Raw genomic sequence first — 27,337 nt, 5'->3', positions numbered from 1 at the left:
GGACTCTTCATCAGCAACTGTAGTGAAAGGACAAGGTGTAATGGGTACAAACTGAAAGAAGGGAAGTTTACATCAAATGTCTTTACTGTGAGGGTGGTGAGACACTGGAACAGGTTGTCCAGGGGGCTGTGGGTGCCCCGACTCTGGCACTGTTCAAAGCCAGGCTGGATAAGGCCTTGAGAAATCTGGTCTAGTGAGAGTTGTTCCTGCCAATGGCAGTGAGGCTGGGACTAGATGATGCTGACATAGCCCTTGACATTCTATGATTCTTAATAAAATGAGACATACAACATGGAGTCACTACCTGTTGTGTTTTAACTTTTATGCAAGTGGACAAGTTTCTGTATTTTCCTGAAAGACACATTGCTTCTCACAGAATTGCTGCATAATGATTGAGGATTACATCTCGCTTACTACATTGAGACCAGTAAATGATCACCAGGTACCACCACAGCTCTAGTTTTCCTTTTACTTGCAGTATTTTTGTAATGCAAAACAATATACTGAAGGGTAAGAATCCTGAAGGTAACAGGAGTAATAGAAGAAGAAAATCCCCAGCAAAACTGATCTGCAAACAATTTTAAAAAAGAAAGAAGGGGGTGGGAGGAGGGAGCAGGACATGGGGTTGTGTCTATTACTACAAGAATGTAATCGAATGTTCTATTTTTGCATGAATAAACATGAAAAGTTACTTTCATCTGAAATAAGAGTTACAAGTCTGGCATGTTATCTAAAAACAAGACATCTCAGAGCAGGAGGAGGAAAGGTAGGACAGTTAGTTCTGATCCATTGTGTTAAGTAACAGCATTACGAGGCAAAACAGAACAAATTTATGAGGTCTCACAACTCAGGTTGCTTGGTTAATTGTAAGAGGAACTGTGATGGGTAATGATAACACTGTCTTCTTAAAATTATTCATGAAGGAATAAAGCTTCAGTTAGTATACAATGTGGGTCCTGCTCCTAGAGAAGGCAGCTACTGTGTGTTGCATGAATAGCTCCATGCTTTGGGATAGCAACCTATCCAGATTCTTGAAGTGAATGCAGATGTATTATCTGTCAGAGCGTTTCTTGGATTTAAGTGGAATCATAATCTTTTAGAGAGTTCAAAGGTTTACTGTGGTCAGTTTTCATGCTTTATCCTTACCCTCAGGCGTCCTTCTGATGTCCAGACAGATACAGACTTAGATATGATAACTTTATCTCTTTTTCATTTTTACCACTCTGAAGGTTATGGTTGCATTCACTGTCACTCTCAGGAGGTTGTACGGAGCAGGACTATCCCCATCAGCTTTGGGATAAGAAGTTTCTCAGTGCAGGAAAAATGCTGTTCCATAATCTTACAACCTGATTTATTGGGCCAAATGCTGTCTTGACTTGTCACATGCCATCTGACATCAGATACATTAAATGGAGGACAGGAGACAGGACAGAACTGGCTCCCTACCATCAGGAAGAGATGCAATTAAGGCAAACAAGATCTAGCCCTTCCCTGGTTGGTCACAAGCCTAATAAATTATCAGAATAGTCCAATCAGGAATGTATTTGTACACCATGATTTTTTTGTTGTTGTTGTTGTTGTTGTTGGTTGTTTTTTTTTGCTTTTGGGGGGTTTGGGGGCTTTTGGGTTTTCATTTTTGTTGTTGTTGCTGTTTAGTTTTGGTTTGTTGTTGTTGTTTTTATTGGGTGTTCTCCTTTTGTGTAGCATATATTTCAGTGAGAATAGGTCTAAAGTATGCTACAGGTTTTGGAAGCTGGAGCTGTTCCTCCATTACAGGTTATTTCACCTGTCATATAAAAAGAAACATAGAATTAGACACACATTCATAAATCTCCTTCTCAGTCATTTGCAGAAGATTTTAGAACTTTTCTCCAATGATCAACTTAGGTCATATACCTATAGCACCCTATATAGAGCTGTCTGCTGTGCAAAGTGATTGTACATACAAGGCTGCTTGGAAAGAGCATTGCAGATTTAGTGGAAATTTTCCTTGCTTGAATATCAATTACTTATTCAGTACATAATTCTTCAGAGATTTTCTAGATTGTAGTTAAAACACTTCCTTCTGCTATTTTAAGTTAACTACTGTGAATCAAACTGAGACAAAACATCTAGATAGCTCTAATAATTTCTAAATTGTGTCATTTGAGCAATGTCCACACCATAGGCTGCTAGAATTTTGGTCCAGTTTAGAACAAAAGAAGAGTTCAGACACAGTCTCTGTGGAGTGAAGGCACCCCGTTGTGGCAGGTATTTGATCAGACATTTGGAATAGGCCAGGAGAACCTTCTGCTTCTGCCCTTTTGAGAGTCAAACAAATCCTCAGGCTTTCAGAAAAACTTTCAACCAGTACCCACCACTGCTGGTGGTTTTCAGTACTGCCCAGGCTGGGCCCACAGAAGAAGAAAACCATGTTCAACCAAAATAAAATGCTACTGGGCACTGTCACTACTCTTTGCAACTAGGTAGTACCTAATCTGGGCTAGAAATGTGATGTGACAAACAATTATTTCTTAAATGTTCTTCTAGGAATATTTAGGACCTTTTTAACTTTTTTTAACTTTTCACAAAGCTTTTCTTATCTTCTGCTTTATAACCTGTGAGACAGCAGGTCAGCCAAAGGGCTGTGTACCTGCTATTTTCCAGGGACGGTACATGACATTTTGCTTTCCCCAGCTGCATGGGAATTCATGCTGAATGTGTTCTCAGTAGTTTCTCAGATAATAGTGTTTGGGATTTTAAACTGTTTGCCTTCTTGACAACCTGTCATCATGTCAAGTTTGAAGGCAAGATGCCTTCAGCCTTGCCAGTGGAGGCAATCTTACTCTGCTGTGTCAGCAAAACTTGCTGTAATCTGTGAGTGTTTCATAAGCATGTATTTGAGTTAGGAATGAAAGCTAATTACTTTTTCTGACCTCTCTTTGCAGCCATTCTCTCTTCCTCTTTTTTCTTCTCTTCCTCCAGTGCTTTAACTTTTGCATCATACTCATCAGCACGGGTCTTCCACTCATTTCTGTTGTTCAGCAGACCATCAAGCATAGGCTGAATTTCCTCATGGAAACGGGAAAACTCCTAATCAAAACACATCTTTCAGTGCAATGCAGTGCAGAGGGAATGCATGTCCATCATACCCCAAGATAGACCCTGACACTTTGCATCCAAAGCTGATGCTTTGCAGAAAGCATCAATGGCAGAAACAGGCAGCCCGTTGCAATGCCTCAGAAAAGGGCAGATTTTCACTTGTGTGCCCGTCCCTCTCCCCAAGACTGGTGCTGCAGCCCCAGGACTCAGTCAGCTGGGATTTGAACCCCTGTTGATAAGGGTGGGGTGTGTGAGGCTGCACTTTGCTTACCTTATAGACAAATGTACACACAAAGTCAATGAAACCCACTTGAAGCTTCGGAAGCTCAGCAGCTTTCCTTCGGTCCATCATCGGCTGTGGGAGGACACAAATTCATTGTGCTTTATGAGAACACTTAATTGAAAAACACAACTCTATTTTCTCCCCAAAACTGCCCTCTTGTGTCAGCCTGGCAGTTCTGTCATGCTGTCCTAAAGACCACTCATCACAGCCCTCCTCCTCAACTGCAGAGGAAGAAAGAGGGCTCATTTCCATAGTCATTTTAGCAGAAATTTTACACTGTAATTCAAATGTCCATGGATGGGGAGGAGAACAAGTTTTTCCCTTGTGGAAATTATATTTTTACAAGATCTTGTTGATTACTATATAATTTGTGATGCCACTGTGGGTAGAGGGGGTGCATGAAAGTCTACTTTAAAAATCCCCAAACCACACAGGTGGAGTACGCTTACAGGAATGACTCCTGCCTCTTTCAATGTAGAATTTATTCATTTAAAAAAATGTTAGAAATGCCCTTCCATTTATCAATAATTCTATGACTCTGTGAAGTCTGTGTTTGCAGTTTTTCTCTTTATTAGAAACTCTTCTTTCTTTTGAGACTTGTCTATTTAATTATTAATTTTTTCTGTAGGGGACCTACACAAAAATCTCCAGGGTGAATCACCCCTTGATGCTTCACAGCCACTGAACCCACCTAACTATCTGGACATCTGGACAAGAGGCACTTGTCACTGTCAGGGATGCTCTTCACTATCTCAAAACATACTTTTCTAAAGGATTTTGGCAAGCACTGTGGTTTCAGGCAGACACAGAGCACTCAGGGCAGCACTGCTTGTGCTGAGACTTGTTGTCTGAACTGAACTGCCTGGTTCTTACATGTTACTTACAATGGGCTGTTGCTGAAGGACGCTTATTTCCAAATCTCCTTGCTCCCAGAACTCAGCTGCTACCAGGAGAGCTACCTACATTGACACAGAGGGAAAAAGAAAAGTTAGCACCAACTTCATCCCCATAACTTGATGCACTTCATTTCTCCATTCTGAATCAAATCTCACTTCTTATCCTTCTGTTTCTTCTTGTCCAACCATAGCCTCATTCCTCTTCCTGGGAAGGGCAGGTGTGGCAGCAGGATTTCACCTGTCTAGTGACAGCTCAACAGTCATATTGCACTGCGTCTCATTAGGCCACTGCTCATCTATTGAGAAACATTTCCAATGTATTCCCTGTGAGAATTTGCCTACTGGTCACCTTGTGGGTATCTATTTTTCTTTTTTTCCTGTTGTCCTTTCTTCATGCTGAACAGGACGTAGGTTTTATTTCTTTTACCCTCCTTCAAAATCTAGTGTTTATTATTTAGCAATGGCTCAAGTACAGTTCAGGAATGAACTCCTAAAGGAAATCAAACAACTGAGCAAACTGCAGGTAGGTATTGCTATAATAAAGCCAATGCATGTGTTACATGTAGAAAATCTCACTGTGACCTAAAAATCTATGTAACTGACGGATTTGTTTTGTTTTTTGTTTTGTTGGGATTTTTTTTGTAAACGTGAATTTTGTACAGAATTCACAACTACAGTCTGAAAGATTGGTTAATACATCAAAACTACAGCTATTCCTTTTTTGGTAGAGGACTTTGATTTAACTTCTAGGCAGATTAGAAATTGCATTACTTTGAAGTGTAAGCTACAGAAATCCATCAGGACATCAAGCACCTTACCTTACTCTGGACTTCCCAAGGCTTTGTGATAGCTGACAAGTCACAGGCAGTCATCATCATGGCCCTAAAAACAGGAAAGAAATTAATTTATTCCCTATTTTTTCAGGCTCAGGACTCTCATACCCCAGTATGTGGGAACTCAGCACATCACTCCTGATGTCGAGAGTTGCCGAGGTAACCCTTGGAGAGCTTGGAAATCCTGGAATGTTGCCAGAAGCGCTTGGTGGTTGGATTTTGACCCTGCACAGGATGTGCCACCTATATGAGGACAAGAGGATCACGTGGGAATAAGTGGTGGAGGAATTGATTATTTACAGGGTGAAAACACAGGTTTTGGGATCTTGGTACAGGGGGTTCTTAGGAGACGAGATGGAGGAATTAGGGCGTGCCCTGTCCTTCTCCTCTTTTTCTTGTCATTCATCTTTGATGGTGATGCTGGCACTTTGGGATTGGTTCACATTAAATCTGCACTTGTTAATAGAGTAAAAGGTATTGGAAGGTAAAGGTAAATATCTTATGCATAGTTTTTAGTATAAAAATAGATGACCGCCCAGAGGGAGGTCAGTGTGCCCATGGCTGTCTTGCTGGGCAGACCTCTATCAGGCTGGCAGACAACTTTGTAGATAAGATTTAATAAGCAATGTTGAAGAGCCAAAAATCTGAAGACTGCTTTTGTCCTTTGGAGCGTGGGCTGCCTCAAGACCATCCTAAGCCTAACCAGGCAGAGACAACAGGCTGAGAATGGAGACCAGTACTGTATCAGGTAACCCATGGCCCCTTCCAAACTGATAGATGTGTTGCTGTAACAGCCTTGGTTCTGACTGGGACACTCATCAAAGGCTGCTCTCTTGATTAAAATGGAATTATGATGGAGAACTACTTGCTTCTGGAGCTAAAATGTTTGCTGCTTTAGTGATTGCTGGGCTGAACTCCTTGACTTTGGAGTAACACCTTTGGCTCCCCCACAGGTGTGTAGCAGTGCAGTCTGCAGTGAGGTGGTGAGAGCACTTCACCACCAGTGCAGGGCATCCTGCAAAGTTTCTGTCTGGTCACAGCAGCAGCATCATGCAACTCAGGCTAGTTGCCACTGGGAAGAACGGCTAATGGATTGGATACCCCTGTTTGTGGCCTACACAGTGATGTGGTAGGAGTGTATAGCCAGAAGGGATCCTGCATCTCCATGGGAGTATATGACCAACAGGACACTTACTTGGATGAAGAACCACTTTAAGCTTTTTTTCCCCTGTATTTTTCCCTGCTTCTCCAGAAGATCAAATCTGAGTAGCCAGTAATGTATCACTCGCTGACTTTGCAGCACAAAGCATATCCTGGAGCTCTTGCCTGGTGTCCACATCACTAACCTTTCCCCAGAGCTAGTTACTCACATGACAACCTCTTTCTTTGTTGTCTCCAGGGACAGATACTCAGTCCAGGCAGTCACGCTGTCGTACGTCTTAGACTCATCAACGATCTTTTGAAACATCGTTCGCTTTCTTCGGGGGGTAGGGAGGAAGGGTTAAAAAAAAAAAAAAAAAAAGAAAAGAAAAATCTATGAAAATCTATGAAACAAGGAAACAAATATGTCAAAAACAGGTGGCTGATCCTGGTATTGCTAACTCCACCAGAAGGGTTCCTATTAGTTGCTGTCCTGACTCTTATGTCCTAACAAAACCAAGCACCATCATCTGCTCCCTTAACTGTTGTAAATGCCTTTAGGATGAGTATAGTGGCGAGGTATGAGCAGGTCTTTGAAAATACAAGCTACTGCAAGTTATGTCAGCTGAGAAATGCTTACACCTTTGTTTGCAGTAAAAGAAATCTTTTTCCTTACATGTGAGGCGAACTGCAGAAGCCTAGAGCTACCTGGAGTATTTTTAAAGCTACCTGGCTTTATGTACTTAGTCAAGCATTGTTAACCTTATTTATATAATCTAAATGTATATAGGGAATTCTGAGTAATGGTTTATACACAATACACCTTTGTCTGGAGTGGCATGAGGTCAGGAGAAATCTGAGGTTTCAATATTAGCAGAGAAAAGAGTTAGGCCATACCACAAAGTGACTTGTGTGTGTGTCCTATCATCAGTAATCATGTGTCTTAGCTCAGCCAAGCCTCTGCTTGCAGCTCATGGACCAAGGAGGGCAAGGACCAGTTTGTTCCCAAGTGGTGAGGAAGAAGTGATACATACAGATGATGGTACCATACAGATATTGGATCTCCACAGTAAGTGTTCTGGGAATTCTAGCTTCCCTCAAATTCTTCTTTTTTGGACTGTTTAAATTTTGTGTAATTATACTGCAGTGCAAAACACAGAAGCAGTCTCTGGCCTTGACACTGTATTTTGAAAGCACATTTTGAAAGCTCCTTGCTAATTAGGAAGTTATATGTCATTGACTTTCAGCCTCATGTCCCAGAAAGCAAGCACTGCTCCAAGATTTTGGCTTTTTAGGCCCTTGTGTGTGGCATAGACTATGAGCTGGACATTCACCTACAATGAACTACTTGTTACTTGTGTCATTCTGCTGTCACAGAGAAGTCAGTAAGTCCTGGCCAGTCCATTTGTCATTTCTGAGTATTTTCAGATCTGAAATGCTAGGTAAGTAAACCAAACCAAATCCTGACATTTCTTCCTACAGGGGATCAAATTGCCCTGCCTTGTTGGCAATAGAGGGTTAAAAAGTAATGTATGTGATTTAATTGAGTAGAAGTTCAAAATTCTTTTGAATTATTTGAGTCTGAGGTGAGTATTAAAGGCAGCCTCCCAGAGCCAGTGCTTGTGAAGATAACTGCTGCACTGGTGGGGGCTTTCAGAGTAAAGCATCACATCTGGCCTTTGTAAAGTGCCAGCTGCTTTCTGCCTTTGACACAAGGTGTGTGTGACTGACTTACTTGAAGTAGAGTGCCAGGTCTGTGGCTATAATGGCAATTTCCATCAGGTGAATCACATGCTCATGCTGCCTGCGGTTGAGGTTCTGACATATATTCAGTGACTGAAAAGCAAAGGACAGGGCATTGAAAAATCCAAGCTCTATGTTGTTATGAGTTCTGGCCACCTTCCTTTCCCAAATATGGTCACTTTTTTTTCTTTCAGTGGTTCAGTTTGCTCCTCTGGCATCCAAGGGGTGTGAGCCCGTACACCACATTTAGTGCTGTTTCCCCTTTAATTCACTGAGCAGGGGAAGGTTGTTACACAGCGCCTACCCAAACCCCATCTCCTGACTCAAATGCAAATTCGCCTGAAATCAAAAGTTAGCTGTGGGAATATTTCAGCCTTGGCCCTATCAGAGGGGCTACAGGAGAGCAACGCTGTATTTAACCTGTTCCTATAGGGATAAAAATGTGGCCACTGAAGAAACCAAGACATGCATTTAGGAAGCCTATGTGCTTTAGTCCTGGGTGGGCTTAGAGTCCTTTGGAAATGAGGCATCCAAGGATGGAAAGGATGCAGTTTCTCGGCATCCAATCCAGAGAAAGGTCTTGTACTGACAACTCTGTTGTTAACGAAAAACTTCAGTCAAAGGAAATTATTCATGCCCTTATACTGCAGTTCATTACCAACCTCCTCAGAGAGCAAGAATTTTCCGAATTCCAGGTGATGTCTCTCTAAAATAGAGGATCCATGAAGTTTAGCTAAAGGATTTTGAGATCTGTTTGCATAAAGGAAAAATTGAAGACATTAGTGCAGCACTTGAAACGAAATGTCTAATTTTGTATTTAATTTCTGTCACAAATATAAGTTCCATTTTTTAAAAAAGGCTTGTGAGTTGAACTTTTTAATAAGTAATGACTTCAGTCTAATAAAAGACAGTTGTGACATTGCTTATAACTCTTTAGACACTGTGAAAAAATAGTATTCCAACTACAAATTTCACTCCAAATATTTTTTATGACTGCAGTGTAATTACTCAGCTTAGTAAGTTTGTTTAAATCCTGAATAACTACATATTGATATCTGGTAATAGGAACAGAAAAACCTGCAATCCTTGGACACCTTCTAAAAAGCAAGGACATCTGCAATCCTTGGACACCTTGCTGAAAAGCAAGGCCCTCTTCTATCAAAAACTTTATTTAATGTTTTTCCAAAGCTCCAGGATATATAAGATGATTTAGGCAGCAAGCATTGCAGAAGAGCTCTGATCTGTCTCCTTTAAGTGAACAACAGAGCCTTGACAGGAAAAAAAATTATGCAAAATTATTGTTTATCTGTAGCTAATAACTACCTACTGAGAGCAATATTCTCATAGGTGCTTTGTTTCTGTAGGTAGTGAGGGCAATGCCAAACATGGTGCTTTCTCCATAGATACAGTAAAAATTCATCATCTTACGTCCAGGATGGTTCTGTTGGCATCCTAAGTCTCCTGTAATGCTCAGGATACTGAGTGCCTGCTCTGCACCTGCTCCACACTGTAATGGTAATGTAGAGTTCTGCTTTAACTCAGGGAAGTTTGCTAGGAGGTAGAGAAAGCCCCAGAGCGCATGGCAAATTGTCCCCACTGGCCAAAACATAAGCCCAAACACAGCAGCAAGCTGAAAAGCAAGGCTTTTTGTCTTGTACAAGAAGGTTGTCACCCTCGTGTGTTAAACAGAGCTGCACTGGAGTTGGGTGTGATCACAGCCTGATTCCACTCCAAGCAGGAGCAACAAAAAATGGTTTGAAGTGGTAAGAAAATGCTTACTTCATTTGGTAGAGGTTGTTGGTTCCCCTGTGATCAATATCATGGCACAGAGCCGCAGTTACCATTGCAAGGGCTTCGAGGTCGGTGTAGTAACGCTTCAGTTTGCCAGTCTGAGGGAGAGAATTTATATTCCATATGTTAACATCTCTGACAGGAAAAGGTACTGAGCGATGACTGCTCTGTGCTGGGGATGTCCTGGGACAGTACAGGAGAACTGAAAATATTTGTGAACTGAAACGCAGTACACAGCTGACTTAGGCTAAAATGGGGAATCAGCTGGAAACAAAATATTTCAGACCAGGCAGGTGCATCTGTGCTGTTTATGTGTTTGATGCTTATGTGCAGGGTTGGCTACCTGCTGCTATAGAAGCCTTGGCCCCAGGATTCACCCAGGCTTTCAGAAGCGCCCCTCCCAGTCACTGGACACAAAGTACTCTGTGAAAGGGCTCTGCATCTTTCTGAACCATCCAAAAGATTGTCCACACCTGTGTTTGTTCTGGATGGAAATGGAAAGCATGAGTTTGTGTCCATCCCAACCAGCTGACTTCAGTCTGGCTCTTACTGTCAGAATCTACTGGAAGAGTGGAAGTCCTGTAGTCTCTCTCCTCTGCTCTGCAGAAGGATTTAATCTGGAATCTATTCAACACCATGCATATCTGTATCTATGAGAATTAAAGCTCTCCATTCATTGCCCAATATTGACCAAAGCTTCCTTCATGTGCAATGCAGTGACTGTCCCTTCAGGCTAATGGAGACCTCATTTAGCAGGACCTGCGCCAGGAGTGACAAAACATTTTCCTGCACCAGGGTTCGAAGGGAGCCCTGCATATTTCTCAGGCGTGACAGAAGACCTGCTGTAAATAAAGCTGTGGTGCAGAACTAAGCAGGGTGGTGCTACCTTACCATCAGGAGTGTGAACATGGTCTGTGCCACATTGAAGCCATGACGCCAGTTGTGGTAAGTTATCTTCCGGTAGCCTTTGCTGACAGAGTACACAAACCTTACCAGAACCTGCCGGTGGGGAAGAGGATGTTAGTGTGGGTAATGAAGCTGCTGCCTGCCCATCTTGCAACACGGGTCATGTACAGAAATCATGGATGAGGTTCAAACCCACTCTGCAGAGGTAGGCTCAGAAAGGGATCAGAAGGTTCATATATCATGAAGCTACCCTGGCAATGCTGATAGAGTAAAGCCTAGTAGACAGCAAAAGTGGACACTAAAATGTAGCTGGTTTCTAATATTTCTCTCTCTCTTTTTTTTCTTTTTTTTTTTTTAATTTAATCACACAGACATGCCTCTGGGGTAATTTAATCACACAGACATGCCTCAGCACCACCCGGAGGAAAAGAGATTTCATCTTACTGTTTGTGAATGTATTGATTTTATTCTGTTTATCTAGGTTATCACTTATAAGATTTGTCCCTTTTTCTTGTGATTTATTAATATTCATGTCTCTCTTCAAGAGATATGGATCCATAGATGTAGAGGAGAATTATATTTATATCACCTAAAGAACTACAAAATAGGGCATTAAATATAAAACTGTTCTTTCCACTGCAGTCTACTTCTCCGTGTGTACTGTCTCTTGTAGCTATGCAGTTTTCTCATTAAAGAGCCAATTATTTATTAATGAGTATTCATTTCTTAAAATCTCAAATATAAGAATCACTGCTATTCACACCTCTTCCAGAGGTTAGTTGTTCCAGAGTAGGTATAATTAATATTTTTGACACTGACATTCTGCGTGTAAGAAGAACAGAGGTAATTCCCATTTATTTCCCTTCCGATCGCTATCCTGCCTTTCCAGGTTGAAAACTCCTCCTGCAGTTACCCCCAGATCCCAGTAGATGGAAATCGACTTCGCACGATGAGCAGAGAAATCCCTTCGGGAGCAGCAGGGCTGCTGAAATGCCGGTTTCGCAATTCCTACAGGGTTTTGAACTGCAAAAGTCGTGAGCTGGCAAGTCAGGGTTTGTGGGGTCCTTATTCCCAGGGGGTCACACCATTCCTGTTGACAGGTTGGTGCCAGCTGCGCCAAATGAAGGCACATCCGTGTTTGCATGGGGATGAGAAACAAAGGGGCTTGCCAGAGTGTGTTTCAGCGTGTCTTGGCCGAAAGCTGCAGGTTGCATGCTCTGCCAAAGGAAAGGGGCGGACAGGAAGGCACTCCCGTGGTGTGCCCGAGAGCTGTGTTTCCACACTGCGGCTGTGTGCGGCATTGGATACACAACGTGCAAGAAGAGTTTTGCAGAGTCCGCCACTCACCCATACAGACCTCATGGCAAACCACATCTGTGGCAGGCAGTGAGGAGCAGAAGAGAGCAGAAGATATGCTCCAATGCCATGCGAGAGGCTGTTCTTGCCCTCGGCGGGGTGAGGGGCTCAGGAGGCCGATCCCTCCCTGCGGGCCCCGTGAGTCCGGGCCTGTGCTGCTCCGTGCCGGGCACCACGGGGCCCGCAGTGCCAGCCGCGGCTTGGGCGAGCACATCCGACACGGGAGATGTGCTGGCTTCTGCCAGCTCATACCTCCTGCGGGATCTGGAACTTTTTCACCACGCCAAGCTCGTAGTACATCTGAATGCCACACTTCACCAGCTCCAGCTCAGTGCAGTCAAAATCAGAGAACCTGAACTCATAGATTTCGAACTTGGTGGGCCCCGGGAGCTCTTCTTTCTGTAAGAGAGGTGGGCTGGTTTATTGCTGTGCTGCTTATGTAATTCCTAAGCTTTGCTGAATAAAAATGTATCAGTCTGACACTGTTTTTCTTTTGGAATACAGCACATAAATAGACCGAAATGAAGCTTTTCATGATAACCCCTTAGTGGAGGAAGAGGGAGGGCAGTTTTGTGCAGGAAACATTGCTTGTTTCCTGTTAAGCATTTGATTTTATATAGTTTGAAGACTCAAAATGGAGGAAGAATTACAGCCCTCCTTAATTACTCTGAAAAACCAGCCAAGGTGGCTGATGTGTTTCCAGATGGACTTTGAAGCCCTTGAGATAAAGAGGCAGAGAGCAGGGACGCCCCAGGAGCTGTGGGAGGCACGTGCTGACACATACTGATGATAATCTCAAACTCAGGCAGCAAAGGAGGGCAGGGTATGCTGTGCCTTCACCCTTTGCCAGGTAACAGCATGCCAACACTGGGAACTCTTCCCTACATTTAGGCAGGCAGAATTTGCTTGCCAGGGCTGTTCTTTCCAGCAGTGCATTGTTCTTACCAGAATGCTTGCCAGCTCCTCTTCGTCACACTCACATGGCTCCTTCCCCAGCTTTTCTCGTGTTGGCTGCAAAAAGCATGGGTGTGTTAAGGAGACAACTGAACCCCCTTGGATTTCTCACTGGGCAGCTTTGGGGCAATCTAGGGCAACTCTCATATCCAAATTGTGCTTCTTTCCTGGACCTTACTTCAATTTCTTGTCTTTCAACACATTTTTCCTGGTAGTATTCTCCCCCTCCTAGATTTTGTTTTGTGTTCCCCTCACTTGCAAATGTCCCCCTAGAGCCAATGTCACAGCTGGGTCCTCTGACTTCACATCCTCAGCACAGAGGAAGTTTTGAGGAATAAATCAGTTTCAGTTCCACTCCTACAGCCCTGCCCTGAGCAGCACCTCCAAGGCTGGCTTTGTTGAGGAAGTTAGAAAGAGCACAGTGGCACAGTGTGCCAAGGAGGAGGGCAGACCACAGAACAAAAAGACTCATTCTGTCCCTGTGCAGTTACTAGGGCCCAGATGCTGCCCCCACATCGTGGTGGCTGAAGTGTCTCTGTGAAATGGGAGACCTGTCTCTGTGCCACGGGTCATGGGCCCGGCCAGTACACTTGGGTGTGAGCTCCACATCGTGAGGCATTACCAGAATTTCCTGGATTTCATCCTTGTCACATTTCACGTGGTAGAGCACCATGTCCTGAGCAATGTCCTTACGGTTCTCCAACTTGTTCATCTTGTCATACGTGTCTGTGTTGAGTACAGACCAGCCCAGGAACTGTGTCAAGGACTTGGTAAGGGGAAGAGAAGGAAACAGAGATATAGCCATAACATCTGCTCGTCAAAGACACAGAAATACGGCACTGTGTGATAGCTTTTTAAAGAAACACAAGCTGGACTTTGTCCAAAATTCTAGCAATGAGCAACCACATCTTTGCTTCCAATTGTGACATGCTCCTCAGCAAAGCAGTTCCTCTGCTGTTGAATCTGCCCAGGCCTTGACAGCATCGATTCTGTGCAGGTTGAAGGACCCTCTGTCCAGTTCAGAGTACAGAAAATTATTTCTGTGTTTCTGCAGGTGTCTGTGGAAATGTTTCTGTCACAGTGTGATAGCAGATCAGGAGCTCTCGCATCAAAGGAGAGCGCAGGGCCCTCATCACCTTTCACATGTATTTACTCACATCCTGTGCTCGCTTTCAACTTGTTTGCTGTCCAGTGGCCAATTCAAACTGATTTTTTTCTCCATGGTCTTTTTGTTTAATAAGAAAAGTCGATTTCAGGAAATGTCCTGATCGATAACAGGTGCCAAGAGCTAAATATTTCATTGAAACTAGCATAGGAACATTTCTAAGGAGAAAGGTCTTTAATCACAGCCACTGTTGGTAGATTTAATAGCTGGCCTCTCTTTTTGTCCTAGCTGTATAGACAATTTCTGTGTCATTTTTCATGGGACTTTCCCAGCCGGTGAGAGCCAGCTGGTAGGTATGTGAATACAGGTCAGAATGGTTGCGTTGGCACACAGTAGATGCTCATGGCTAGGAGTACAATCCAAGAATGCTGAAAAAAATCACAAGAATATAGTCGGGTTTCTCATACCAAACTACCCCAGTATGTCAAACCGTTGCCTTCACAATGTTCAAGCTGATGTATAACACCTCTCTAAGCAACAAAAATATACATTTAGCTGCATAACACTCAGGATGCTTTGCAGATGTACATGGAAAAATAGTGACTTCTTCAATTATATTAATTTCTTTCAGCAAGAAACTATACCTCCATGAGGGTTTCATCCTGTTCGTCAAATGGTTTCCCATCTTTTCTGTTATAAAATGTGACAACACCAACAATTTCTTCCCTTTTATTCACAATTGGCATGGAGAGAACGTTTTTGATAGTCCATCCGGATTCATCTAGAGGACCTTCCTTGAAGCAACAACAAGCAGAGGGACATCATGAACTTAATATGTTTTACGTATTATGCTCATGTAAATACACAAGCACTCCAATTTTACATTCAGACTACAAGCAAAAGAAGTATTTATATGCCCAAAATTGACTCGCCATTACATTTTTTGCAAAAAAATAAAGTTGAATCCTTGATAGAATTGGAAGTTTTCACAATACCTGAAAGTTAAACATCTCATCTGCAGCAGCATTCATAATGTTGCAAATCTAGGGGATCACAAAGAAAAAGTATTACAGTATGGGCAATGAGAAGTTTAACTGCCAAAATAAAGCACTGAATTGCTGAGAAAGCTGCATGAGTATTATTCATGTCAGAAAGACTTGAGGAATCCCAGATTAAGTACTTACAAATCCACTTTCAGCCACATAGGTTGGCAGTCCAGTAACTAGTGCCCAGTGATCCGGGGTAGGATTTCTAATGAAAGAAAAATGTATAAGGGAAATTAAAGGTATATATTTACTGAAAAAAGATCATGGAGCTGAAGTGAGTTCCGTTGATTGTATAATCCAGGTTTAGGCCTGGAAATCCCCAGTTCATAACTTGTTTTGTTACTTTCAAAGGATCCACATGCACAAGCAAAAATTTTCCACATAAGTAAATACTTTCGCTTCAAGGATTCAAAACGAAACAACTGATAAAATATCGGTTTGCAGATATTTTATAAAAATTCATTCCTAGAAGTGAAGGCCATGCCTCAGACCTTCAACACAAAGAAGAATAAAAGGAGGTTCCTGGCTAAGGATGCCTGCCAGCCTGAACTTTGAACACTGCTGTACCCAAGAAATAGGGACCTTTTCTGCAGCACAAACCCTAGAGTAAAGTGGTGTTAACAGAGCTGGGGAAAACCTCTCTTATGTCAGATTTGCCTAAGCTGCCCAAGGCTCCTCTGAAAAATTCAGTGGCAAGAAGAGAGAGCAGTTCTTAGAAAGAGGGAGTCCCAATGTGTCAGGGTGGGAGAAAAGGCCAGAGGTAGCCTTAAGATGGGGTCAGTGATATAAGGAGTTGAGAAAAGCAAGGAAACCTCAGCACAAGAGCATCCTGGATGAATCCCAGACACAGGGAAGGCATGGAGGAGAGTGATGCCTCTACCTGGCAAGGACAGCAGAAAACTGCAGGCAATCAAGGCAGCTCATTTCTCCGCCTGAAAAGAATCACTGGTTGTAGTGAATTTTGGAGCCTAACTTCTGAGTCAGGATCCCGATCTTTATCCTGCAGAAATGTGAGTTGTGGCACCAACTTACATTCTGACTCTCAATCCTCTATCAGTCCTTTACATTTCTCCTCATGGATGTCTTTAAAACATGGGGAACCTTGTTTTCAGCTACACCCCGTGTCAGTACCTAGCATTCAGGAACTGGGCACTTACGGGATGACTTTAATGTCTTCTTTTCCATGTAATATGTAATCGATGACCTTGTAAAAGACTATTTCCTACAAGTGAGAAAAGAGTGGTGTTAAAATGAGTGGTGAGGCAATCCATCTGGAGAAGGGAGAGTAAAAGAAATCTTGTCTTCACGTACCCTGCCATCCGGGGTTCGAGGTCCTGAGTAGGGAGGTACTTCTCCCAACAGGACTGGCCATAGGTCAAAAAACTCCTGGTTTTAAAATTAAAAACGTATGTTTAGAGTAGAAAACTGCATTTTGTCTTGAGCCTCAGTGCAAGCATTGCTCTACCATGCTGGTTTTGGCATTGTGTAAACAAGGCATGAAATAATAAAACTAATTCAATACCAGGCAGCAGAATGATACCCAGATATCCAAATCTGGAAGTGTCAGGTGCATTTCTATGGCTGCATATTACCATATACTGCCTATACACAGAGTGAGCACTGGCTGTACTCAGAGCAAACAGCTTCAACAATGTTTTTTTGTTCTTAATTTTCCAAAGTGTGACTATTGCCTGACCTACTACTTGCCAGTTTGAAGAATATAAATACTTATTTTGGGGGTTTTTTCTTATGCTACATCATAATATTGATCAAAGAGCCTTTAGCTTACACAGGATCTTTTAACATACCTCTTCACAAGACAATATGCTGCAAGAGCTCTCTCAACAAGACAGCCTGGCCATGGGACAAAGAGGGTTCCTCTTCCACAGCAAGGATGCTGTGTAACCCCCACATAAAGTTTGCCAAAGGTGCAAACCATCAGACCAAATCAGAGGTAACTTCAATTCCGTCAGCTTGTTTTCATGAAGCCAAATTTCATCTGAAAACCTGGATATCATGAGCATTAATGAGTCCTTGAGGAAGGTGGCTGTTTGGTCACAAGTCACCTTGTGATATGGCCTAGCTCTTTTCTCTGCTAATATTGGAACTTCAGATTTCTCCAGATCTCATGCCACTCCAGGCAAGGGTGTGCTGTGTATAAATAGGCCCTTGTTTGCTGATGGTTCCATGGGTGTCTCACTATACTTCTGATACCCACGGACTTCGTGAGGGTTTGTTTGTGCTGCAGACTTTGACCAGGATTGCCAAAGTCAGACGCCTCTTCCCCTCCTCTGTCTTCTCAGCCTCCAACTCTCCCATTTCAGTGATAAGCTCTTCCCCTTTCCTCTGATTTCGTTAACCCATTATCTTAATCTTTGCGCAGTAAAAAAGTGCCGAGCAAAGTAGGAACAGTGGCTGAAGGTTAGCTAGCACTTTTACTGCCTCAGTAAACCTTATCTGCCTGCATCACCCCTCGGTGGATAGCAGCAAGCAGAAGGATGCACAGCACACATGTGAACACTTACCTTCTGCTTGGTCATGTCCAGGAGACCAACTGAGTATCGGTCACAGTTCAGGTATGCCCTCACCGTGTAAAAAGCCTTGTGGAACTGCCTCTCAATGTCTGTCAGCTCCTCAAAAACCTTGTTGGCTGACCACAACAGCACCTGCAGGATATAATGAAAATGTAAGCACAGCCTTTCTTGGAGAGGAGCAGGAAACCTACCCGCTTGTTCCCACTGGGAATTACTAGGGAGAAAGAGCCAGGTCACCACAGTGTTGTGTAGGAGTCAAATGTTACCAATACAGCATTAAAAAAGTAGCAGTGTCAGGCAAAGAGCTGTCCCCACTTAAATTTTATATCCATTAGTAAAATGTTGCATCCAAAACCGGTAAACACCAAAAGCCATTGCAAATTCCAGAGGCTGGTGTTTGAAATATCTGAGTTAACACTTCCCTGGAAGTATTTGAGCAGCTGTTTCATGTGTGCAACTGCCTATGATGCTTTTCCCCATCTTCTGGTACATTCTACAGAATGTGTCAACCTCAAGAAAGCTGTTGCTATTAGGCTTTTTCATTTGTAAAAGCAGAGGTTACACAAATACTGCTCTGAAATGGTAAGGACGTAATTTACACTCTTGCTTAACTTAGTTAATGCATGTGTGCCTGTATCCCAGGTGTGTGTCTGGCTCTCTGATCCCAGGACATATGAGGAGCCATGCTTCTGAAGCACTGAAGCTGCAACTTGAAGCAGACTGGGCTTTGAACAAGAAATACTGTTACATGGCCACAACTGGAAAAAGTGCATCTCACCTCACCTCTTCACTGGGCACTAGTAGATTTTTTTTAACAATTCTGAGCTGCACTGGTCCATAAACTGGGACAACTCTGCCACTTGTAAGAAGTCTGAGATCAGTGTCAGTATCCCTCAAACAGGAGAGTCGTGTTGTCATGCCAACCATTGGATAAACATGAGCAGCAGTTTCGCCTTTTGGCACTTTACAGCATGCAATAAGTACTGAAAGCCACAAGCCCCATAAGAAGAACTGAGAGAAACAGCTGAAATATATCTGACTGATATAAAGAAGTTGGTCAAAAATTATTATATGGTGTTCTAATAGGACTTTTGCACAGTATCTGAGCACAAGCAGACTGACCTGTCTTTGCACAAGCCATTTTACCCAAGTATCACCCAGTCTTTGCTGTTGGGATTTGCAATATTAAAATCCTAGATCACTTTTGAGAATGTAATTTGCTCACTCTGTACTTCAGTGCTTTAAAATCTAGCACAATGAACTATAATAACTTTCACACAGCCCTGAAGACCTGTATTAGTCAGAGGCTGGACAATTGAGCTATTGGCAAAACTAGAGCAGTGTGTCCTGCATCTCCTTCTTGCTTTCCTCCCTTTGTCCCTCAGACAGCAGTAATATATGAACACAGGACTCCTGGGTCCAGTCCCAGACCAGAAGCACTAGGCTTTCACCTTATGGGCCTCCACTTTCTCTTCTAGCCCATTTCTTACCCTGACTCGTCCTACTGCTAAGCTCTCCACAGAAAAAACCTTTGTTAGGTCTACCTTAGTTAACGGTTCTTCATTGCTGGTATTACTGGGCCATCATTCTTGTTTTTGATAAATGAAAAAATTAGGTAAAGCATAATAAATTAATTAGAAAGTATAAGTGCCATCAAAAGCTCCAAAATCAACTTTCATTCTGTATCCATTTTGCTGAGATAGGCATTTATTCTCTCTCCAGGGCAATCTCATTGGAGAATAGAGCGTGGCTGCCATGAAGCACAGATGCAATTCCACGTCCTCCTGAGTGACATCTACTGCCTGCTGCAGAAAGTGATTGCAAGGATTCACATCCATGCCAATAAATCCGACAGTCCTACTGTAACCCAACTAATAGGAAAGTATGGTGCCAGAATTTCAATCCAGAATGTCCTAAACCCCTAATATATGTTCTTTTCTACTGATGGAGGCCAATACAACATGGATATGACAATAATTTTACTGGTTCTAAGAGGAAATTCAGTGGCACTTTTAATGAGCAGATAGGGGGGGGAGGGGAAATACCACATTCTTAAGTGTTTCAGAAAGTCCCTTGATGCTGCTCTCTGCAATGATCCAAGAGTGCTTCACAGGCTCAAATAAACAAAATACCTTGAGGTCAGTCCTGCTGAAGCTGGTGCCCCTGCCTGAGGTCCTGCAGTTTTGCCAATAGCAGAAGAGAGAGAGAGTAATGCAGGACTCTGGGAAAGAAGCAGTATCTGAAAGCAGTTGAGGGCATCTCTTTATTTCTACTCTTCAGGGACAAATCTCTGAAGAAAATCAGATTCACCCTTTAAATCAGAAGAATTAAATAATTTGATTTTGAGATAGCCAAACTGCATTTTCACTCTTACCTGGCCTCTTCGAGTCTCACAGTTGTGAAGATAACTCAAGTGATAAATTTTCAAGTTCAAGGATGCAAAATTCAGATACTTCAGAAAAAGCTGAAAAGGCAAATTGTGAGATTGAATTGAATGCAGTAGCATTCATGTGTACTGTATGTCATAGCACTGCTTTACAAGCATCAGGGTAATTTCCCAGGATAAATGCTTTGCTTTGCACTGCCATGACATGAGACTTATCCCACTGTACATTCCCTGAACGATCTGAGATAAACATTCTCAATATAAGCCTCTTCTATGAGTGTGTGAGTGCCCTTAAGGGAAACTCACACCAGTGGAGCTTCACTAAAGCAGGCATCACTAGGGTAAAAGGATTTCTATCACACGACAAAAGTAAAGCTTTTTGATAGGAATTCAGCTACTGACCACTTACTGTTTCATCAGAGCTGGTGAAGTGTGGGCCATTCAGCTTATTTATAGCCACAATGACAGCAACCAAGTCTTTGCCATTCAAGATGGGTGTTGCAAGGATGTTTTTTGTGGTGTAGTCGGTGAGCTCATCAACAAATGGGCTGAACTGGGCACACTGTTTAATAGAGAATTTATAAATAAGCATTTTTCACAATGCGTCTTGAAACCAAGTCCAAGCGCAGCCCCTTAAAGTAAGTTGCCTAAAGAAAGTTTTGCTTAAAAATTACTGAGGAAAAGAAATGAGTTAGCAGAAAACCACATACAGATCACAAAGCTAATATCAAGAGCAGAGGATGTGGCTTTTAACTGCAACACATGCACTTTTAACTTTCTGCGAAGATCTTGCCAATCATAAGCTTTAACATGTCAAACTCTCTCAGAACAAGAGGGCTCTCCACTGGTTATTCTCAGATCAATGGCATTCTTCATGGTGCCTCCTCCATCCTTTCCTCTGGCTTCTTGCTGGCACTGCGGAGTGGGTAGGGCCAGGTAGCACTACATAGCAACAGGGTATAAACCAGTGCACTCAATGGCAAGGTCACACACTCTCATTTTTCTTCTACTTTTACCATGAAGCTTGTTGTCAGCCTGCAGCATCTACCCATAGTTTCTCTTAAAAAGTGGAGAAAGAGTAGTCCAGGGCAAGCAGATGGCCAATCACTTTGCCTACACAGGGCCTCATTGGTACCATCATCACCTGCCATGGGGTAGCGCAGGGATGGCCTTGCTACCAAAGATATTCTCCCAGCTCAGGTGAATAAATTGTCATCTATAAGTCATTCTGTTTGGGTTAGAAAAAGACACACTCTGATCATATTCAGAAGGTTGCACCAGAAAAAATTATCACTCCCTAATGAATCTTCTCCCCATACATTCCCCATTGTTGGCCTTTTCTGCCAAATGGGCTAGACCAAGCATTTAGTGTCTGGATCTTCTTCCAAGGAATTGTATTATCTAAAAGCACCAGAATTGGAGCACAGCATTTGGCTCACAGATCTGAAATCCTCCCCTGTATTTGGAGAAATGCCAGAAATTAAAAAACTTTAAGATTTAAGTCACATTCTGATGCTTCCCCCAACATCAACAGTATGCCCAGCAAAAAGGAACCCAGGCTGCAGAACGAAAACAGTGTCTCAGTGTGTTCTGTGGAAGACAAGGAAAGATTTGCTGAAGGGCTGAGATATGCCTGCACTGAGCAACATGTGAATGAATAAACAGATGGTCTCTTTGTAACTAGCAAACAATAGATGGAGTAATCCCAAATGCCATATTTGGGTCACATGGATTTTAGTTTTATACCTATGATTAGAGCAAGCAGATTGTTATTCCTGCCATCCAGGTTTACATGATTGAACCAGAAGTATGGGGAATATATACTGTCATGAAAGCATAAACACAAAATCCCTCAGGTCCTTCTTGATAATGCAGATTGCAATTTTTGCTGGAAGAGTTTTTTTAGTCTAAGATTGTCTCTTGCTGCTTCTGATGAAATCACCCGTACACAGCTTGCAGTTAACTGCTCTGGGGTCCACTCCCTCTGTTTGATAGTGATGCCTCTAAATGCCCTCAGCTGAACCTTCATCACAGCAAATATCTTCCAAGTTCTTTTGTCGTGGAAAACCCTCTTTGGATTCACTGTAAAGAATTTCTGTCTCTGCCACTTACTCATAGAATATAAAATTGCATGGAAAATTCTGTGTGCATTCATTTCACTCTCCTACTCTCCTCTGCTGGACTAGATGTGATTTTTTTTTTTTTTTTTAGTTAGGCAAGGTTCAGCAGTGCACTGTTTGCAAGCATTAAGACCTAGTGTAATCAGTGTTCTTAGTTTCACCTCAACCCATAAATGAAATTGGAAGGAACTTTCAGACTTGTTGCTCGTTTCCAGTTACACCACAAGGGCTTTCATCAAGCACCGTGGTGTGCTGCTGCCTCTTGACCCCTGTGAGCCTCTCTTCTCCCCAGATAACAAATAAATCAAACATACCTCACGGACATCCTTGATGTTCATGGTTTTCTTGGTCTGAGCAACATGGCCCACAATGCCTATGTCCAGTGGATAGACAATCTCGCAGTCTGGGGCCACCAGGCATTCCTCCAGAGTACTTCCCTCCTGGATGTTGAAAAGCCTTGTTGCCAGTTCAGGAGTGCCATTTCTCTGCCTGTACATGAAGAGACTACAGCGGTCAGCGTGAATAAGGGACCTGATTCTTCTCAGGGTCTTGAAAACCACTTTCTCCATGTTGATGCTTTCTTGCATGTCTTGGATCAACTCAAAAAGTATTTCACTCTCATTGTTATCCCAGGACTCCGTTTTTAGTTTCTTCTCAAAATACTGCTTGGCAAAAGCAGGGTTGCCATCAAGAAACTTCTCCACGTCGTCTTCACTAATGCTCATTGTGAATGCCCTAGACCTTGTGGGTAGGTGGAAGTCAAAAGATGTGCAAGCAGCACTCTAATTTCTCATGTGTCTCTTAAAATTTTGTAACTGAAGATGCTGCTTCTGGATTAACCAAGTTTGAGGTATCCCTGCAAAGAGAGCTTGTCATCAGGAAGATGTATTCCTTTATAATGCTGAAGGTGAGTCTGTGGGAGGACAGATCTTCTCAACCAAAGAGATTAGATGAGCTCTTCAAGAGCTTTGGGTCAACTTTCCGCTTCTTAATCTAACTGCAAACAAAAAGTGAGTGCTCACAATGTCTGAAAACACTCTCCTGTCTCTTGATAAACAGAAGACTTACTGAAACAATTCCGTTGAGGCAGCAGCAACAGGGAAGGAGTGCATCTCCTAACATTGAAATAAGCTCTTTAAAGTCTAATTAAATATATACTGCTTGGGCCTAATCCTTGGCTAACAAGGTGACCATCTTATTATTTCTGCTCTCCCAGCTCCCAGCAATAGTAGGAAGTGCATTCTTCACAAAAGTCAGTGGCCAGAATAAAAATAGTAAATTAACACTGCTTTTTTAAGACTCTCTCTACTATTGCCTAGCTCTATAGCAGCTCCTGTAAGGTTGTTCTCTAAGGGAAGCACCAATCCTGAATGCTTTAGTCCAGCGTTTGTACTGAACTGGCAAGGTCTATGGTCTTTGCTTCTTTCTAGTGAGAGCCACGACAGGGAACATGCATGGCATCCATGTGGGAAGGAACCTGGAGGGCTTCTGTTTGGGGTTGCTGAATTGAAGCAACTCTGAGGAAATGTGGGCAGCCATGCAGACAAAATGAAAACCAAACACCAAACAAAACCTAAGCAATCTGGGAAGGTAGAAAATTTTCCCTCATTACTATCTGTGGAGAAAGGGGGAGAATTATGATTGTGAGGAGAAGGAGTTGTTTCACATCAATGAAGCCACAACACTGCAAACAGCAGGTTTGGGTCAGTGTGATGCTGGGAATTTAGAAGAATTCAGCAACACACAGGAGGTTTCATTACTGGAGAACAGGGGTGAATCCCATCTACTACATTGCTGGAAAATATGCAACCCTCACCTGCTCAAGGAGTGAGGGTCTTAGGGCTCAGGCTGCCTGTGTCTGTGAATGTTGTCGCTTCTCCCAGGAGTGGCCCAATCCAGCCTGGGGGAAGGTGGCTTGTTGTGGTAATTCTCAGCCAGGATATTAGAACAGAATTCTTGCTCAAGAGGGCTCGGAGGAGGTGATGTGGCCACACTGCCTTCCCCAGCAATGTTCCAGCAGAGGAACAAGGGCCTGCTCAGGCCTGGCGTGGTGGGGCCTGCTCCAGGCCTCCAGCATGGGGGGCATGGAGCCTTTCTGGGACAGGCAGCACTGTCCCAAGCACAGGGCTTGGTGGCAACGGGGAATTTCAGCAGGGACAGCAGCACTTCAGGTTGCAGGTAGCTCAGTAAGGTTTCACATGTGGCAGCAGTTTTCTGTGTACTAAGAGTGGCAGAAAGAGCAAGAGGCAATTTTCTTTGATTTTGACTGGAGATAACAGCAAGAACTAGCAGAGAAATGAAGGTGGAAGACAGCTCAGGTGAATGAGACCATGAAATGAAAGTTTCAAACTGGAAAAAACAGGCCATTTTGTAAATTATGTCTTCCTGTTAATCTTAAACAAGAGAAAAACAGGCAGAAAATGTGTAAGTGTGGTGAAATTATCGAAGATGTGTACAAAAATACCATGAACAAGTAAAAATAAAAAGTCAGAAAACTCAAGATCAGACACGAGGTTAAATTTAGAAACACAAAAAGCAATGGATATTTTCTGTTTTATCATATAAGGAAGAGCAAGACTATCAAGAAAAGTACTGAAGAAATGGAGTTTTTAGAGGATTGTGTTAAGTAACCTCTAAACTCTTGATGACGTTTTCTGACAACTGGAGGATCTTCTGAGGTTTTGGAAGTCCGGGGAAAAGTAGATGCAATGATGCTTTCAGCAAAATAGGAAAAAATAAAGAACTGGAGAATTCTACAATAGATAATTTTGAAAGTTTGGTTTCTAAGAAAATACAAAAGCAAACCTGTTTATCTACATAACTAGAGGAGACAAATAACAGCCGGTGTGATTTTGTTAAGAGCAAACTGTGTCATACAGCATAGTTTCTTCTGTGGCAGAGTCAGGAGTATCTGGACAGAAGGAAAGTAATGGCTGTCACAACTCTTGACTGATGTGGAAATAACATAATAGATATTTTGTGTCTTACAGTGAGGGCTTAGACAAGACAGTGAGAAAGAGGTGGCAAATGAATCTGAAAGACAAATTGTTTGTTTTAGAAGCTCACTAATGAAATGTATAATTTCTTGGGGAGGATTCTCTGTGGAGGCTTTAACAGATGTAGAACACATCAGTATTTCCATTGATAGGTGTAAAAATATTAAGCCAGTGAGTAAGCCATGGTCAGGTGTCTGTAAATGTGTTCGAGCGCCATCTCAAAACTAAAGACATTTGTATTCAGGATGAGAGGACTAGAATTCAGCAAGGAGGCATGGAAAGTCCTGCTTACATGGAGAGCAGACACCTGGTGAATTCCTGGGGATGAGCCACTACCTCAGCTTAACAAAGGCTGCACAATGTGTCGAGACTTCCATGCAGAAGGAGGTGTACATCCATTAGGATGAGCCCTCTCTTGCATAACAGATTATGCCATGGTGTTCTAACAGAGGTCTCACCTGAAATACACCGGGAAAATGTGACCTTTGAGGAAAGACAGGTTTCTCATGTCTATTTTTGAGTAATCTCTTTTCTAACAAAACAGTCCCCAGCTATATAAAAGGCTACGGCTAAGAAAAAAGGAACAGTCTGTTCTCCACAATCTTATAGGACAGTAGGTTTTAGACCTGCAGAGAACAGCCTTCCAAAACAGTTGGAAGAGATTGTTCTCACCTTGTGCAAGATACCCTTAGAAATAGGAGTATCATCCCTTTTCTCAGGAAGCATTTCTAGTCAGAAGAGATGCAGGCCAGCCAGCTGGAACTGATGTAGACAAACAACAACTTAGAGCTGGAGGGAAACATATTTTTCTGTGGGTCCAGCCTTCCTGCCCATGGCCTGTCAGGCCAGTTATATGTAAGGAAACCATTGCTTGTACAACAGCAAAAACTCATTTGCAGTGGTGCAAACCTCCCATTTGGGAGCAATTTTATTTATGACTAACAAAGGAAAGCTGGAGGCTGCCTTCTGCCTTTCAATGTCTCTCCTCCAGTAGCAATCTGGGCCCTTCCAATACTTGGTAAAATACAAGACTTGTTTCATCCCACGGTGTCAGGGAGGAAAAAGGTTGAAGTAAAACCAATTTAATATCTTTCAAGGGAACTAACATATTTTGGATCCCAAAGAAATGAAGTTTCCTCTCACCAGGTCTTTGACGGAAGTCTGGAGTGAAGTTTAGCTCTTCTTAAAGTCCAGCATACTGTTGCCTGACAGTTTTTATGATCTGTTGGATCCTCCTTGTGCCAGGTCAAATTTGTCAAAGGAGAGAAAGTCTCCTGGGAGCTTATAGTCTCCTTTCTCAGAAATTATTAGAAGTCCAGGAACCATAGGAATGATCAAATGTCCAAGGATGATATGAAGTGGATATCACCAGACAGAGCTATGCAGTAAGAGGATGTACTCAGGATGACCTGTGTCTGAACAGAAGGTCCTTTGTGCTTGGTAATATGTAATGCTTTCCTGACAAAAAAAAAATGGGTTTTGTGGATGCACTAAGGGTTATGAAAATTGTTGTATGTGCTTTTTGGCTGTGATTTGGGAGCTGAAAAATTGCAAAAGCATGAACTATTTATATTGAATCAAAATTGGCGCTCTTTTGGATCCAAACCTTCCAGATATTCATACTTCATTTGGTATGAAAGTTTATGTTCAGTTCAAGATAAGTGCTTTTTTTTCAAAACATTCATAAGAAAAACAGTGTCCAACAGTGATACTCTGGGCTCCAAATATGAAAGATCCAAGATCATTTCCTGCTTCTGCACCCAGGGTTTGAAATTTAGCAAGAAAATTCTTCTTAACAAGGAGGAAGAATGAAGATCCTAACATACTGATATTCATAGCTGCAGAGTTGGAGAAACTGAGGCAGGACTTCTTGAGGCAAGCCAGGGCCATGTAATTGCTGTGCAATTGAAACCATGGAGGAATGGCAGGTGGAAATCTAAATGAACTTTGCAAATGGAGCCAGCAGGGCCAGGGCAACCCTGTGGTGGGCTCATGTACTCAGAATTAAAAGCATGACTCAAACAGGTATAAGTGTTCTCTAGGCTTTTAGGGATATTCAAGGAACACCATGACAGCCATTGCTGGCACAACAATGATAACTGAAGTAGATACAGTCTAAGCTTGCAATAGGATAATGTTCTTTGAATAGCCTTAGGCAGACAATGGA

General features: G+C 42.6%; 1 protein-coding gene across 1 annotated transcript; it reads right to left on the bottom strand.

Annotated features, from left to right (window-relative positions):
* Nucleotides 1-646: 646 nt before the first annotated feature.
* On the bottom strand, nucleotides 647-23,018 carry PDE6B (phosphodiesterase 6B). Its single transcript, XM_064735797.1, has 22 exons — nucleotides 22,489-23,018; nucleotides 20,464-20,616; nucleotides 20,043-20,132; nucleotides 17,660-17,800; nucleotides 16,446-16,520; nucleotides 16,292-16,356; nucleotides 15,273-15,339; nucleotides 15,084-15,131; nucleotides 14,733-14,882; nucleotides 13,606-13,749; nucleotides 12,975-13,040; nucleotides 12,282-12,428; nucleotides 10,659-10,766; nucleotides 9,756-9,865; nucleotides 8,639-8,726; nucleotides 7,969-8,069; nucleotides 6,464-6,571; nucleotides 5,079-5,142; nucleotides 4,249-4,323; nucleotides 3,353-3,436; nucleotides 2,916-3,072; nucleotides 647-1,786 (listed from the first exon to the last, which is right to left on the bottom strand). The coding sequence occupies exons 1-22, from the start codon at nucleotides 22,897-22,899 to the stop codon at nucleotides 1,728-1,730; spliced, it is 2,511 nt and encodes an 836-aa protein (XP_064591867.1). The 5' UTR covers nucleotides 22,900-23,018; the 3' UTR covers nucleotides 647-1,727.
* Between the last annotated feature and the right edge of the window lie 4,319 nt (nucleotides 23,019-27,337).

Source organism: Zonotrichia leucophrys, chromosome Z (assembly GCF_028769735.1).
Source record: "Zonotrichia leucophrys gambelii isolate GWCS_2022_RI chromosome Z, RI_Zleu_2.0, whole genome shotgun sequence".
In the NCBI taxonomy this organism is placed as follows: Eukaryota; Metazoa; Chordata; class Aves; order Passeriformes; family Passerellidae; genus Zonotrichia; species Zonotrichia leucophrys.
Note: the sequence above shows the minus strand (reverse complement) of the source record. Positions and strands in the feature narration are given on the sequence as shown.